At 31.3% G+C, this 17,582-nt stretch overlaps 2 protein-coding genes and 1 long non-coding RNA gene across 3 annotated transcripts; 2 read left to right on the forward strand and 1 right to left on the reverse strand.

Annotated features, from left to right (window-relative positions):
• The first annotated feature begins 2,627 nt into the window (after positions 1-2,627).
• LOC116404508 lies at positions 2,628-3,491 on the forward strand. Its single transcript, XM_031887024.1, has 2 exons — positions 2,628-3,062; positions 3,210-3,491. The coding sequence occupies exons 1-2, from the start codon at positions 2,628-2,630 to the stop codon at positions 3,489-3,491; spliced, it is 717 nt and encodes a 238-aa protein (XP_031742884.1).
• A 114-nt stretch (positions 3,492-3,605) lies between these two features.
• On the forward strand, positions 3,606-4,792 carry LOC116404661. Its single transcript, XM_031887908.1, has 6 exons — positions 3,606-3,752; positions 3,831-3,998; positions 4,092-4,196; positions 4,279-4,327; positions 4,412-4,507; positions 4,586-4,792. The coding sequence occupies exons 1-6, from the start codon at positions 3,616-3,618 to the stop codon at positions 4,679-4,681; spliced, it is 651 nt and encodes a 216-aa protein (XP_031743768.1). The 5' UTR covers positions 3,606-3,615; the 3' UTR covers positions 4,682-4,792.
• Positions 4,793-8,062: 3,270 nt separating this feature from the next.
• LOC116404689 lies at positions 8,063-9,146 on the reverse strand. The gene is made up of 2 exons (XR_004217698.1): positions 9,034-9,146; positions 8,063-8,408 (listed from the first exon to the last, which is right to left on the reverse strand). It is a non-coding gene; the product is annotated as an uncharacterized LOC116404689 (long non-coding RNA).
• Positions 9,147-17,582: the final 8,436 nt, after the last annotated feature.

A 17,582-nucleotide genomic window follows, 5' to 3' on the forward strand; every position in this document is an offset into this window, starting at 1 on the left:
AAAAGTTATGTTCACAGTAGAGCTCGACCGGAAGGATGCATTGCAGAAGCAAGCATATGCGAGGAGGCAGTTGAATTCTGTTCAGATTTTTTTTTTTTTCTGGATTAGATCCTATTGGACTTGGGTCACTCAATTCAAGGACAGAAATACAAAGCGATCGACCGCTATCAGCAGGAACATACGTTCGACCCGATGTCCAACAACTCAAGCAAGCACATCTTCATGTCTTACAGAACATTGCAGAAGTTCACCCATACGTTGAGTAAGCATTCGTATGTGTATATACTGCCATTAATTTACCCTCAAGCCACCAATTTAATGTATGAAACATTTCGTAGGCAACATTTCAATCAATTAAAGATGGAAAATCGCAGAAGAGCAAAAAATGAACAGTGCCTACAAGTTGAACATAATCGATCCTTCAGTGCATAGTTTAGGGATCGGGTACGTACACAATCAAAAATTTATTTTCGTTTAATCTAATTGTTCAATATTTAGAACGACTAATTGTTCTATTCAATAGGTGATGAGTGAACTACAGGAAAGGAAGGTTCTCTCGAACACCATACGTTGGCTTGCACATGGACCCCACCCTGCTTTAATGATGTACGACGGATACATAATTAATGGAACGCCTTACCACACAAAATCTCGCGATGACTACCGAACGGTGCAAAACAGTGGGATTATGTTAGTCGCAACAACAATGCAAGTGTCAAGTGCGAAGGACAAAAACCCGGTCGTCTGTGACATGTCTTTCTATGGCACAATTCAAGAGATTTGGGAAGTCAACTACAATATGTTTAAGGTTGTTCTTTTCAAATGCAATTGGGTTGAAAATAATGATGGTGTTCGGAAGGACGATCTGAACTACACACTAGTGGACCTTAGTCGAATTGGCCACTCTTCAGATTCGTTCATTATTGCCACACACGGAAGGCAAGTATTCTATGTCACAGATCCTGTTGATGCAAGATGGTCCGTTGTTGTGATGCCACCCGAGAATGACTTTCCCCACAAATTTGTTGATGATGACATAAGTGACATCTTACCTTACTATCCCCCACTCTCTTCTTACCACACAACTTTTGATTTTGACGAAGGTGGTGAAACATATGCTAGACCTGACTGTGAAGGCACATGGGTTACCAATTGACTATCCTCACAAATGAGTTAATCATTGTTATTTTTTTCTTCATTGTAGGACTATTCCATTTTCAGAGATGACTACTTCAGAATGTACCGTTATCAAGTTTTCTTTTTATGTTCAATACTTTCTTTGTTTTCAAATTTCGGAGAATTTTATGTAGTAGATGTTCTAATTTGAAAGTGTTATGTGCGTTACCATATTTAGTGTGAATTTTCCCTAATTAAGTTTGTATGAATCGTTTCCTACTTTCTTTGAGAACCAAGGGTTTATTAATGTTTAGTTATGTTAACACTTTTTTTGTTATTTCATATTTCACATTTACAATTAATTGTTATGTAAGTGTTATGAAATATTAAATGAGTATTGTTACTAACAGTGTGTTGGGTTATGTTTTAAATCACATGTATGTTTGCAGTAATGGTTCATTCAGATGATGATGAGGTTGCTACACCCATTCAAAGAGGGGAAACTAGTAGCCAGAAAAAGAAACGTGGTCCTACGGGAATGAAAGATATAACACGTTTTAGTAGTGAGGGACGAAGAATGGTTATTCAGTACAATGAACTAGGTCAACCGATTGGACCGAATGCAACAAAGTTGAAGAGTTTTATTGGAACGACCGTAAGGTTTCACGTTCCTATCACGTACTCTACTTGGCATGCTGTTCCAATAGAGATGAAGGAGAAAATTTATGAATTGATTGAGGTAAAATTGCTTCTTATTGATTAAACTACCAACTTCAACAGATTTAATACATTTGATTTTTTTTTTGTAGGCCGGCTTCATTCTTGACCCCAAGTCGAAGAAAAGCATACTTCAAAATGCGGGAGTATGCCATCGTGGGTTCAAGTCGAGATTAACAACTACGTACGTACTTACATTTAAGGACGATGTGGAGAAATTAAAACACCCACCAGCGGAATACTCATTCATCGATCAAGACCATTGGGATGAATTTGTGGCTTCACGGTTGAAGGAAGATTTTGAAGTACGTATGGATATCCAAACATTTTCTTATACTTTATGTACAATTTGTTACACAAATATGTTAATTTAATAGAGGTTATACAACTTTTTCTACAGAAAAAAAGTGAAGATGGTAAACTGAAAAGGAAGCTATACAAATACAACCAGAGAACATCTCGCAAGGGGTATGCAAATCTGGTTGAGGAGTTGGTAAGTAACTGCCCTTAAAGATGTTCTTTGTTTTCATGATGTTAGATTCCAAATATAACATATACTGTTTATGTAGCGTGCATCTTCTTCGTCAGATCAAATAGATCGATCGATAGTATGGAAACATGCACGGTTGGATCGTAAGGGAGAGTTCCCAGATAAAGAGACGATGGACGTTGCCAATCTCATTGTAAGTTAACAAGTTGAGAAAATTTGGCAACTTATAATTTCCATGTTTTTTTTGTTACTATGATTTCACATCTTTTAATTTCCATTTCGTGCACTATTTTAGGACGATTTAATGGGCAACCAGAAGGGACGTAGTTTATCTGGTGGTGACGATGTTCTCACCCAGGCATTGGGAGGGAAAGATCGTCTGGGCATACTTCGAGGCGTGGGGAAGTACGTGACTAAGAAAAAATATTTCCATACCCCAATGGAATCTAAAGAAGGTAATGAGGAGATGACAGTGTATGAGGAACATGATCAAATGGCCAAACGAATTATCGAGCTAGAAGCGGAGTTGCATAGAATGAAAAAAGATGAGTGTGCGAAAGGAGATGAAGAAGAACAAGACCCTAGTATGTGTTCGAAAGGAACACCATCAGTTGAAGGGGTTTCAGATGATGAGACTGAAGACGTAGCCTCTGATTCAGTACCAGATAAAGCGGCTGACGTTGTGACAGAAGTGAACAAAGAAGAAAATGTGGGGGACACAAGATCAAGTGACTTGAAGGTTAGTTTAAAGTATACTTTACTAATTAAGGCACACTGCTCCACAACAATTCTATATACGTGTTTAATCTTGTAAGAAGTTAGACATAACCCTGAAAACGTATTGACTAACTTTACGTGCACATATTTAACATATAATTCTACGTAGGTTGGAACTCCGTGTATGCTTGCGTTTGAAACTGAAGATACTATCATTGCACATGGGACAATATTTGATGCTGAAGGTGACGGTGAGAACATCAAGGTATCAGTGGATGTTGTCCTCGATGGCCAATGTGTGATTCCGAAACCGACAAAGGAAGGAGTCACCAAACTGACGCATGAAGTCGGATCACATTTAATGTGGCCACGACATCTTGTTCTTACTAGGAATGATAAGGTAATTGTCTATTTTATTGTGTTGGAGTTTTTATGCATCAAATTATACTAACAGTAGTTGAACTTTTTGTGATAGAAGGAAATTGTGGGCTTCAATACGGATCCGTCCACATTCTCTAGTGCAGCATATCTACGTGCTCCAGTGGCACTCCGGTGTTTGTAGACTCGTTGAACATATGGGGTCATCGATTCAACTAAACACTCCTTCAGAGGTATTCGGTGTGAAGAGAAAATGTTGCATTATGGTTGAGTCACTGAGGGATTTCTCGTCAATGCAGCCAATATGCACATCATGCCTAGATGCTTACATGATGTAAGATTTCCTTTTAATATATATACGTCATTGATGGTTGCGGTCTCCTTTTAATTGTAATGTCATTTCATTGTGTAGGTACCTTCACACAATTATGGTACAAGGACGAAGTTCAAGCTTGTTCAAGTTCATGGATGCCGGATCTGTAAGTTACTCGAGTTACAAACAATCGCATGCGCAGTTGTTGAATGCTCGACTTCTCGGAGCCGAGTATGACCAAGTAGTATTGTTCCCATACAACTCTGGGTAAGCGCATGATAATGACATTTTCATTAACATTCACGATTTGAATTCACTATTAAAATATTAATTTATAATGGTGGAAATGTGTGTTCTTAGCAATCACTGGACATTGGTCGTTGTTAATCCTACAAAGGGTGCTGCATATTGGATTGACCCGTTGAAGAATCGGATTGACGGAGACATGAGTGAAGTGCTTCAAATGTAGGTCATATTATTGTCGTTAATGTCTTTATTATGTGTGCAACTATTTTATTTATGTACACAATCTTATATTATGTGGTAGGTCATTCAATATATCAAAGAAGAAAAAACCAAATTGGAAGGTTGTTAAGGTATGTGGCATTGACCAGTAGGGTAGTCGTAAATAAGTTATTAATTTAAACGTTTCACACGTATTTTTTATATTCTACATCCAGTGTCCCAAACAAAATAGGGTGGTAGAATGCGGGTACTATGTTATGCGATTCATGCGGGACATAATTTCTGCGAGGAGTACTTCAATTGTAGATGTCGTAAGTATTAGAGTTTTAAAACCACTTTATGTCATTGTTTGGAATGAAAATAATTCTTAACCACTTTATTATTTACAGATGAAAAGTTTACCTCCTACGTACTCTCAAGATGAAATCGATGAAGTTAGATCGGAATTGGCGGAGTTCCTTTCTAAGCACGTACATCGTGCTTAGCACCAGATTAGGAAACAACATTTTTTGAAGTATTTTGTGGGGATTTTTTGTTAATATAATTTTGTTAAACCCGAACGACACACAAGAAAATGTTAAGCACATTGTTTTGAACATGTATGTAGCATGAAAGGGGTAAGTGAATGGTTATTTTATCACATCTAAGTATATGTGACTTGCTTTTAAGTAAGTGGATATGAATGTGTGTTTGCTTATTTGTTTCTTAGGAAGAGTTCGATATATATGTGACTGGCTCATGGAATTTTGTTATTTGGTGCCATACTGCATTGGGATATGAATCTTCTTGCAATCAAATAACTGCCGAAGGTGATTATTTGCTTGTGTCCTGGGTTCACTAGCTTTGGATGTTTAGTATATGGATTGGGGATTAGAGATGTATGTTTTTGCATTGTGCTGTCTAATTGGTTTTTGTAATTCAGCATTGCGGTCTTCCAAAATATGGACAGCTTTGTCATACACATGGGATAATGTTGGGCACTTCATTCAAGTAAGACGCTATAAACCTACATTGCCGCCAACCAACAATGAATGGTATGTCGATACATGTATGTTTTCACATGAACCCTTCATTCCCTGTAGCACTTTTTTTGTTCGTGAACCTGAGTAGTTGCTGTAATCTTCCTATTCGTTTTAATAATTTGAGAGAACTTGTACATGATTATTCATAGTTCATCTTTATTTGCGATGATTGCCTAATACAAACTGTTCAACTCTAAGGATTACAAATTGTCGTACATGTATTGTCGTAGGTTTTTTCTTCTAAGGACTAGGAACAACCCAAGAAGTTGTTCAATTTACAGTGGCTATTTGGTTGGACGTTCTTCTTCTCCTTCTCTTTCTCTTCTTCTTAGGAACTTCATTTTCATTATCAGATTTGATATCCATTACCATATTATGTTCGGCATCTGTAATATGATAATCTGGTTCTTCCACTCCTTCTTGCAGTGACCATTTGTTTCTTATCATTATGAGCTATATTATTGGTCAAGTGAGAACTCATATTCCCAAGGGAAAGATCTCCCACAAGCAAAACTCTTATTACAGAGCTTGCAAACATGTCTTGACCCTAAATTAGCTTCCATTCACGAAAGCCTATTATTTCCCAACACACCCGAAATGAAAACTAAATACAAGACCCAATACACAATGAAAACAGAAAAACATGTTTGCAGAATATGAAGAGGGACCACCATGAGTGTGGTAGTAAAATGAATAGAGAAGGGGAGAGTGAGAGGGGGTATGTTTTTGGTATGTGTATTCTGGAGAGAAAGAGTAGCAGATAGACCCTTCAAAGGCATTCCATCACTTGCCTGGTCTTCCAAAATCTAGTATTCCATCATCTATGAATTGCTAAAAAAGTTCACAACACAACACAACAAAATCTGGTATTCCATCACAACACACTTCACAACACACCCAAAATTGTTGATCCTACTACTTGCGTAACACACTAGAACTATGCATCACTTCACTATACATGATTTGCTCAAATACTATTATTTCCACTTCAACCGACTATCTTTGATAAGCTAATTCTAAAACAAAACTAAGCATATCATCTCTTGAATATACCCTTATAAAGAAATTTAGAAAATATACCAACAAAAGATCAAGACCAAGCAGAGAAGTCCATTTATCTTCATGCAACGCAAAGGAATCACCCAAAACTACCCATCTTTCTAAGGCAACTTTAAATCCACAGGTTTTTTCTTCCATTTTTCAACTTGCTGTTTGCTGTGTTTGCCTAATGTAGTCCTCACGTGCTTCTTTTCATTTCATGGAATCAAGTGTTGAAGTTCTTGTTTGTGTTCTGTATTTTGTTGAGACATTGATTTAGTTATTCATTGGCTGTACGTATGTGTTATGGATACTTATATTCATGTTGTCTTTGTAGGTTCAACTGGAGTCGACAACTTCATGAGTTTTCTTTCAAAGAACATTTCCAGAGACGAACATTCTCGGTTGGTCGTTTATGCTTCTGCAGAAAATCTTGTTAGATGTATTCTAATGCTATTTAAAATATTTTGTGATTAAGGACTAGGATTCCGTACATGTGGATTATTGAAAATTCAATTAAGATGTATAAATATTATAAATCGTATTATAGTGTATATATATTAAAGTGTTGGCTATTTTTTTGTACATTGGTGTGAAACTTGTATAAATTCAAATTTGTCATTCTCAGCTACATTATTGTCATTCAAATGGTTCGTGTAATGGTGGAGCTGCATGGAAAACAGGAAAAAACTATAGTAAATTGAGAAATGTGCAACAGGAAATAAATGACGTAATAAACGAATTTGTGACAGTTATTACTTGTTGTAAATTGGAGAACAATGACAGTTATTTAACAAAATAAATTGTCACGATTGCTCTATATGTGACAGGAATAACATGTCGTCAATAGATAAACAATGACAATTTTTTTTTTCAAAAACAACTGTCACAATTGCAATATATTTGACTGCAAAAAAATGTCGTCAATAGCAAAACAATGACATTTAATGTTATCGAAAAACTGTCACGATTGCACAATCGTTGACTGAAAAAATGTTGTCAATAACTAAACAATGACATTTTAAAAAAAAAAACTGCCGCGAATAACATATTCATGACAATTAATAAATGTCACAATAAATGAATTCGTGACATTTATTTAACTATCGTTAATAAAGAAATGATGATAGTTATTAACTGTCATAAAATAGAATATGATAGTTATTTGAAGTCGTTGAATGTTGATTAACGACATTTATTTCATGTCGTAAAATAACCTATTGCGACAATTTTGGAACACTGTCGTCGAAGGACTTTCCATTACTCCCGCTTCTATGACTGAAAATAACTGTCGTGAAATTCGTTTACGATAGTAAATAACTGTCGTCGTAGACCACTTTTGTACTAGTGACTATTATCTAATTTCAATTCAAATTTGTGATAAAACACACCTTTTTAGTTCTCATTAATGTTTCAAATTAAACTACCCTCAAAATATTTTTTAAAATATCAAATAAATTTCACATAAAAAATCAAGGTTCGAATTTGTGTGACAACAACCGATAAAAATGTGATGATTTAAATTTTTGTTCCATGCCAATCTGGTAGCTACACAATTGTTATGTATGTATGTTTTGTAGAAGAATGTATTAAACAAATGACTTTAATAGAATCAATTAAATAATAATCCTAAGGTAATTATTTTAAATGATAAAATAACTAAAAATATTTTTAAATAGCAAAATGTTAGTATGATAATAGTAGTCTTAATTGGTCGATGTCTATAGTTGTTTATCTTGTAAATAAGTTTGTTTGATTTATTAGCAAAATGTTGAAACTATATATATATATATACATGAACAATCCTGGCTAAAAAAGAAGAATATATTAAGTTAAATTTACAACAATAAACTACATCATATAATAATGCTGTAAACTTGGAAAGAACTAAGGAAAGAAGGGGAGAAAATGTCATTTAAGAACAAATATTAAAAAGGAAACGACACAGTTTTGCCCGAGTGCTTCTGATTTTCTTGACAATAAAGCTGTTGTCCGATTTATGTTTCCTTTTAGGGCGCTCGGGAAGTGCACGGCCGGCTGGAGAATAGTTCTTTCTGCTATTGTATGTTTTAAATCCCTTTATGCTCATGCATCTTTTAAATCCAAACTCTACGAAGTCATGACTACAATTTTGTCTTTTTCTTGGGTAAACCTATATGAAAACAAATACAATAGAAAATTGTAAACATAAATTTGGTAAACCTATTTGAAAGTATCAAGAAAAATAATTTGGTGTTGAGAGAAATTTAATGGATGAAAAGAGGTAGGAAGAGAGAAATTAAATTGTAAAGAGGATATAGTGGAAGACTAATTTGAAGATAGCACCTCTTTTTAAACTATTTTTTATGCACAAAAGATGGTTAAGTTAAAAGATTTTACTTTAATCAATATAATATCAACCCTATTTTAAAAATCTCATTTGCTTTAAATTTTATTATATTCATTTTTTTTTTTATTCTTTCTTAGGATGTTTATTATTTTTCTTCTTAGATGAGAATAGTAAATTTACGTCTCAAACACATAAAGGATCGAAAATCTTTCTATCATATATAAAAGAAGTATATATCTTTCTACTTTTGTCTCAAATATTTATCTCACTTACGTATAAGCCTTTTTAAGTTCAGGTGTACCGAATTTAGCTAAATTCCTCACTACCCATTATATTATCTAGTTTAGAGAATGAAAAAAAAAGGTGCAGTAGTGGTACAAAAGTTTTCAAAGAAAGTTCTTGTATATGAGATCGAACAGAAAAATTAGAGGAAAGAAAATAATAAAACCTCATCATTTGAAGTATGAGAATTGTTGGAATCATCGGACTCCAATTCATGAACTTCTTCATTGATGATATTTTCCTTCGCCATTACTACTTTGCTACAGATTGAAAAGCTGATTCACAGTTTCAAAAAATGTATTAGAAAAAATAAGAAGTTAATTTGGTACTTATAATTAAACGTAGGGGATGAGGATGAAATGTCTTCGTTGACTATATAAAATATAAAGGCGTGATAAGCATTCAATGGGACCAACACTATTATAATTATTATATTAACATAGGAATTCAATATAATTGAGTATTGACTCTCTCATTTTATTATTAGTGAACCCAATAATGTATAGATATATTTATACAAAGTTGAGACAGGAGATCAGTGGTTGCTTAACTGAACTAACAAAATCTTATTATCAACCAATCAAAAAAATTAACCGACTTTGACAAAATAACTAAAACCAACTTTAATACTTCTAATATGATAGTAGATAGATTTGTTGAAGAAAGTGGAAGATGGGTTGGTGCTATATTTAGTATATTAGGAGTGAAGAATAAAGAACTTGTGGAAATATTTTCTGTATATATTCACTCCTACTTTTAGAGACCTTTTGGTCTATATTTATATAATAGATACCCTATGTAATTAGAATGAGAAGAAGACGTAAAACAGAAAGACACATGTCACAGGTACATAATCTGTCACAAATAACAGAAATATAACTAATAGAGGAATCAAAATAATTTCCAGAGTGGTGGTCGTCTTGCTAGCATACCAAATTACTTATACACACTGCACTATTATTTTCACTACTAACTTGGATGTTGCTTTCTTCCTTGACATTAGGGGCCACATTCCTACTTGTGGCTTAAAATCAACATATTCAAAAAGGAAATGTTGAATTATAATCTCTCTTTCGTCTATAGTCTAATACAAAAAGTATAACAATATCATTTTTTTCCCAGTGTTCCATTTCTTTGTAAACCATGCATATATATATATTCATTTATTATCTTTGAGCATAACTATTACCTCTGCTCATATGACATACAGTTAGACTGTAATGTTGCGTATTTTTATTTCTTATAGGCCTTACATAAAGTTCACAAATGCTAGAATCTGGAATAGTAGAGTATAAAAATGGAGTTAGGAAGATGAAATAAGTTGTGGATGTGTGGATGTGGAGAGGGGGAGTTTTAATTTTCCCAAGAAATCATTTATGGCGATCCTAAATATCAAAGAGGAAAAGTTAGATTTTATTTTATCGATATATACATACATCCTTGCTTCTATTTCTAGAGGTCTCTTGATAAAAAGAGGTCAGCATGCACGATCGTTTTAAGCACGATCGTTTTAAGCCAAGCAAATAGAGTACTATCTTTCTTTAGCTTGTGGATAGTAGAAAATTGTCGACCATTATTTTGTTTTAGATGACAAAATGAACTAAACTAATAGCAAAGTTTAAAACTAATTGCAACTATAATAAAATCTACGTCAAAATTAAAGTCTAGATCAGAAACTCCTCAACATATATATCACTATTATGTAATTTCAATTCATATAATCTGTGGTGAAGAAGGTGAAAAAATGTCATTTAATTAGAACAAAGAAAAACAAAAACAACACAGTTTTGCCCGAATGCTTTTAAACTTCTTGACAATAAAGTTGTCGGATCGAGGTTTTCTTTCAGGGCATTGGGCAAATGCACGGCCAGCTGATGAAGGGTCCTTTCTGCTATCGTATGTTTGAAGTCCCAAAAGCTGAGTAAAAATAATTGTCTTTATCGTTGTTTGAGATTAAATTATAAGAGCTATGTAAGACGATTGTAATAGCTACATCTTTGTTACAGTAAGAATAATTAACTACCGTCTTAACACTATTCCAAAAATCCCCTTTGCTTTGTTTCTTACTATTTTATATTCTATATTTTTTTTTAATCTTCACTACAATATCTACTGTTTTTTTTCAAACTAAAATTCTAATTTGCATCTCAAACACATACTATTATTATAACTTAAACTAGAATAATTTACACTCTAAACATAAACTATTATAATTCAATCCAACAATAATATAAATTATAACGACCAACTTCTAGCTCCAAACCTAAAAGTTAAATTTAAATATACGAATTAACGATGCTATCACATAACAAAAGAAAATAAAACGACCACTTTAATTTTTTTGGTTTGAAAGTCTTTCATCATATTCGAATAAACTAGACCTTTCGTTTCAAATTATCCCTCTTAATCTAAACTCTCTCAAGCTTAGATGTACCAACTTTAGCTAAATTCCCATTATTCCATTATCTAGTTTTTAGAGAGTGAAAAAAAAGAAGATGCAGTGGTACGTACAAAAGTTTTCAAAGAATGTTTTTGTATTTGAGATCGAAGAGAAAGAGAACTATTCTACCCACGCATTCAGACATACAAAAGATGAATAGCAACAAAATTATATGTAGATATCCCAAATAATGAGTAGAAGAAATATTAGAGGAAAGAAAATAATAAAACCTCATCAGGAACAACTGAGATGACATGTGAAGTATGAGAATTGTTGGTATATAGATCAGTGGTTGCTATCTTACTGACTAACAAAAACTTATTAACAACCAATCCAAAAAAATTAACAGACGTTAATACTTCTATTACACGATAGTGAATGGATGTGTTGAAGAAAGTGGAAGATGGTTTGGTGCTATATTCAGTATATTAGGGGCCACATTCCTACTTGTGGCTTAAAATCAACATGTTCAAAAACGAAAATGTTGAATTATAATCTCTCTTTCGTCTATAGTCTAATGCAAAAAGTATAACAATATCACTTTTCCCCGTGTTCCAATTTCTTTATATAAACCATGCATTGTCAAGGTAACCTTGTGCATCTCATGTTTTGATAGACACAGAGTTATTATCTTTGTGCATAACTATTACCTCTACTCATATGACATATACAGGTGGACTGAAATGTTGCGTATAATATATCATTCTTAATTATAGGTCCTACATAAAGTTCACCTTTGCTAGAAGGCGGAAAAGCAGGGTATAAATATGGAGTTAGGAAGGTGTGAAATAAGGTGTAGATGTGGATGTGTTGAGGGAGAGTTTGTGTGGAGAAATCATTTATAGCAATCCTTAATATATCAAAGAATGAAAGTTTAGATTTTCTTTTAGAGCAATGTCCATTAATTACGATATCAATATTTTATCAAACTCATCCATGCATCCTTGCTTCTATTTAACAACTCTCTTCTCACTTCTCAATCTTTCTGCTCGCTTCTTTCTCTCGGTTTTTATTAGACAATTAGATTTTTTTTCTTTGATTTTTCTTATAAATACTACACTTTATATCTTTAAATAAACTATAAACTTTTCTTTGTTATCTACTTTTCACTTATACTTTTTAAAACAAGTAAGCTTCATTTTGAGAATTAAAGATGCTTTAATTTTAGAAGAATTTGATTTTAAAGAATGCAAGGATGTGGTTCACAGAAAAATTAGAAGAAACCAAGAATCAATTTCAAAAATAGAATAATTTTTATATTTAACCAATAAATATTTAGTTCAAGAATGTTAATATATAAGAACTTAGTCCTTCTAATTAAAAATTTTGTAACATTTTTTTTAATTCTATGTCCTTAAAAGTTATTAATATTATAAAAATGGACCCTAATTTTAATTAAATAAAAATATTTATAATAAGAACTAAAATGATCACAAATTAAAATTAAAAGACTAAATTATAAGTTGGAATTATTTGTTAAGAAAATTGTGTAGAGGGTATATGAACATTTTCAATAAAGGTAGGCAATGACCTCAAGTGTCTATTTTGACTGTATAGGTTAGAAAAAAAGGAAAAAAAAAAAGAAAAGAAAAAGGTCACCAATTTTTTAAATCTTCATAAAATATAAACTAAAAACGTGATTTTATATTTATATATAAAAAAATATATTTTCAAATATAAAAATACAAAAAAGACGGTTATAAAAGATATTAAGAAAAAGTAATTTGAGTAAGTAAAAATAAAAGTTAATAAAGTTTATGTATGAAGGGATTGAAATGAAAGGTGACAAAGTCATATTTTTACAAGTACTAAGTTTAAAAGTATCATATTTAAAGTGTTTATATGATCAACTTCATATTTATGGGTACTTATAACATATGAATAATAAACACATAAATATTTATAAGAACATGAAAACGACACAATTTTACTCAAATGCTTCTGATTTTTTAGATAATGAAGTTTTTGTCTCATTTACATGTCCTTTCAGAGTGCTGGGAAAATGCATGGCCGGCTGCAGAACGATCCTTTGTGCTATTGTATATTTCGAATGCGTTGCTGCAACTGTATGATATAGATCCAATCTGTATGAAGTCATGATTACAATTTTTGGACTTTTTGTTGGGTAAACATTAATTTGGTAAACCTACGTGAAAGTATCAAAGAGCGTGTAGTTGAAAATAATTTTGGTGTTGAGAGAAATCAAATGGATGAAAAGAGGTAGGAAGAGAGAAAAGACCCAAGAGAATAGTGGAAGACAAAATGCTAGCTAAGTAAGGAATTGTAGTAAAATATAGGTCTAAAAATAAGGACTAAAGGGAGGCAATATTTACCATTCACCTATTTTGTTAATATATATATATATACACACACAAATTCATCACATATTTTTGTTAAAATATATATGAAAAATTCAAAACTTTTTACTAGAAAAATAAAGTTACAAAGTATACCAACTAAGTGGTATATATGATATAATATTTTTTTAAACATTATATCATTGAATTGAGGGTATAAGTAATTGTTGCAGTCAATTTTATTGCAATCATTGTTAAAATTGTTACAATTTATGTGTTGCTATAGATATATTTTTAAAAAAATTTAATTGTAACTATCGTTAGTTAATTGCTACAATTGAATATATGTCACGACAATTTAAGAAACATTGTGACAAAAAAAAATGTCTTCAATATGTACAAATACCAATATATTGATTTTTTGTTGTCAAAGATTGTTGCAATTCCATGAGTTTCGTAAAGATTCTTCCATGTGTACATATAGTAGCATATTTTTCTTGATGACCTAATCAATCAAGAAAGGCTCAATAGGAATTGCTCATCAAGAAATCAAAAAACAAATCAACAAAGTTTGACGGTCCTTTTTAGATCCACGAACTAACTTAATTAATGTAATAAAAAAAGCTTTGAAGCATTTTCCTGGAAAGTTTGACGGAATTTTTAATCCTCTCTTGACGAGCCTTACAAATTAACAAAATTATTTTCTTGACAAGCAAAAATACATTCACTGCTCATTAAGAAAAAAAAATACATTCAGTCTCTCTTGGACCTTTGCTTGATGACTATAAATTGTCCAACTTAAATATATTTATTGATGAGCTATACCCATCAACAAAACTAATGCAAATATTTAAATTTGACTATTACTTGTTGGACAAGGCCTATAAAGTAATATGATATTCTTGAGAAAGGGTTTTCTGGACAGTTTTGAACTGTAAAAAAATATGGTATCTTGATGCCTATTATCATCGAGAAATGTTTAATTTCTTGATGATTTTTGCCTGTCAACAAAACCACAACTCGATTTTTTTTTGTTGACATTTTTGTTTATTTGTTCAATAAAACAAGGGACCTTTTCTTGACACATAAACGTCAAGATGAATATTGCATAAAAAAATTTTTTTTGTCATGATCATCAAAAAATCAAATTTTGTGTCCGTCAAGAAAAAGCAAATTTATTTCAAAAGCAGTGTTAGTTGGGTAAAATTGGTTGTGTGTTTATCGTTGGTTATCTGAATAGCTACATCTTTGTAACTATAAATATAATTAACTATCGTCAACACTATTTCAAAAGTATCATTTGCTTTTAATTTTACTATTTTATGTTCAACTTTTTTTATTCTTTGCTATCCACGTCTATTATTTTCTTCTCAAACTAAAATAATAAATTTACATCTCGAACCCATAAAAGAAGTCTTATTCAACGTACATCACATAACAAAAAAGAAAAAAGATCACTTTTTAATTTGTTCGAAAATCTTTCCATCATATATAGAAGTATATACCTTTAAAGCAAACAGAGTACAAACTTTCTTTAAGCTCGTGGATGGTGGATAAAATTGTCAACAATTTTTCTTTTAGACGACAAAATGAACTAAACGAATAGCAAAGCTTAAAACTATTTGCAACTATAATAAAATCTAAGAAAGTCTAGAAACTCCTCGACATATATATCACTATTATTTAATTTCAATTCAGATGGATGATACGGAAGGGAAAAATGTCATTTAGAACAAAGAAAAACAAAAACGACATAGTTTAGCTCGAATGCTTTTGATCCTCTTGACAATAAAATTGTTGTCGGATTTAGGTTTCCTTTCAAGACGTTGTGCAAATGCATGGCCAGCTGATGAAGGGTCCTTTCTGCTATTGTATGCTCGATGTCCCAATAGCTGAGTAAAAATAATTGCGTTTACCGTTGTTTGGAACAAGAGCTATCTAAGACCACAATAGCTACATCTTTGTTACTATAAATATAATTAATTATGGTTAACACTATTTCAAAAATCTCGTCTGTTTTGGTTTTTACTATTTTATATTCAATTTTTTTTTATTCTTTATTGCAATGTTTACTATTTTCTTCACAAACTAAAAATGTTATGCACCTCAAACACATACTATTAATTATAACATAAACTAAAATAATTTACAATTTAAATATAAACTATTATAATTCAACCCTATTAAGGATTATAATAACCAACTTCTTATCTCAAATATCTCAAATGTTAAAGTTAAAAGTTGAATTTAATTGTACTAGTTAACAGAAAAGAAAAAGAAAAAGCCACTTTGTTGATTTGAAAATCTTTCATCATACAAGAGAAGTAGTCTACACTTTTTGTTTCAAACTATCCCCAACTTATATATAAACTGTTTTAAGCTTAAGTGTATGATTATCTAAATTCCCATTATCCATTATCTAGTTTAGAGGGTGAAAAGAAGATGCAGTTAGTACAAAAGTTTTCGTATCTGAGATCGAAGAGAAAGAGAATTATTAATTCTACCCACCCATGCAGACACAAAAAATGAGTACTAACAAATATTATTATATGGAGGACATACTCCAAATAATGAGTAGCAGAAAAATCAGAGGAAAGAAAATGATAAAATTAAACCTCATCAGGTAGAATTGAGATGATATGTGAAGTATATGAGAATTATTGGATGGGATCGGCCTCCAATTCATGAACTTCTTCATTAATAATATTTTCCTTCGCCATTACTACTTTGCTACAGATTGAAAAGCTGATTCACAGTTTCAAAGAATGTATTAGCATATGAAGTTTGGTACTTAATATTTAAAAGTAGGGGATGGTGTGTTTAAATGACTACTGTTGACTATCCATACATCCTTGCGTCTATTTAAAGAAGTCTCTTCTTGCTAATTCAATTTTTCTTCTCACTTCTTTCTCTCGTTCTTTATCAGGCAACTAGAATTTTTTTACTTTGATTTTTTTAAATTGAGCTTATAAATACTTGCACACTTTATTTCTTTAAACAAATTATAAACTTATCCGTTTGTGTTATCTACTTTTCACTAATATTTTTTAAAACATGCCAGCTTCATTTCATTTTAAGAATTAAAGATGTATTTATAAAAATATGTTTTATTTTTATATTAGAAGAAGAAATATGTGAAAACCATTGTATGAAAAATTCGAACAAACCCAGAATTAATTTAAAAAATAGAAAAATATTAAAACTCAGTCCATGTCATTTAAAGTTTGTAACATTTTTTTCAATTCTATGTCCTTAAAAGTTATTAATATTATAAAAATTGACCCTTAATTTAATTAAATAAGAATACTTATAATAAGGATTAAAATTGATCACGATTTAAAATTAAATGATTAAATTATATAAATTGAATTATTTGTTAAAAAAATTGTGTTACATGGTATATGAACATCAAAATAAACTACAATATTCACAAAATATATAAACACTTATTAAATTCTATAACAATCCCGAAAGTCAGTTGTAAAAGATATATATAAAGAAAAGTAATTTGAGTAAGTAAAAATAAAAGTTAATATTAAGTTTACGTAAGTTAATGATGCACTCTAATTTGAAGTAATTGAAATAAATGGTGATAAAGTCATACTTTTACAAAGTAATAGGTTTAAAAATATCATATTTAAAGTGTTTATGTAATTTTCAAATAATAATAAAAAGATAGATATCACACGATTTCATATTGACGGTACTTGTAACATATGAATAATAAACACATAAAAATATTCCTAAGAACATCAAAGTAGCATCGGATCATAATCATAACACCAAGATCTAAAGACAATAATTAGACAAATAAAATAACAAAATTACAATAGGGAAAAGGAAATGTTAAATGCATACAAGAAACACACCTAGTGGGATGCTCAATCTTGGACAAACCTAACACAAAACCCCTTGTTTTTAACCAAAAACCAATCACCACATCCTAAGCAAAAAAAAGAAAAAAACCTCACAAAATAC

The sequence above is a fragment of the Cucumis sativus genome, chromosome 6 (assembly GCF_000004075.3).
Source record: "Cucumis sativus cultivar 9930 chromosome 6, Cucumber_9930_V3, whole genome shotgun sequence".
Classification (NCBI taxonomy): domain Eukaryota; kingdom Viridiplantae; phylum Streptophyta; class Magnoliopsida; order Cucurbitales; family Cucurbitaceae; genus Cucumis; species Cucumis sativus.

Bases quoted from the DNA above. Each gene is read 5' to 3' on its own strand.
- LOC116404508 (XM_031887024.1), top strand. From the start codon at position 2,628: ATGGGCAACCAGAAGGGACGTAGTTTATCTGGTGGTGACGATGTTCTC. The intron at 3,063-3,209 runs GTTAGTTTAAAG...AATTCTACGTAG, and splicing joins CAAGATCAAGTGACTTGAAG to GTTGGAACTCCGTGTATGCT.
- LOC116404661 (XM_031887908.1), top strand. From the start codon at position 3,616: ATGGGGTCATCGATTCAACTAAACACTCCTTCAGAGGTATTCGGTGTG. The intron at 4,197-4,278 runs GTAGGTCATATT...ATTATGTGGTAG, and splicing joins ATGAGTGAAGTGCTTCAAAT to GTCATTCAATATATCAAAGA. The intron at 4,508-4,585 runs GTAAGTATTAGA...TATTATTTACAG, and splicing joins GTACTTCAATTGTAGATGTC to ATGAAAAGTTTACCTCCTAC.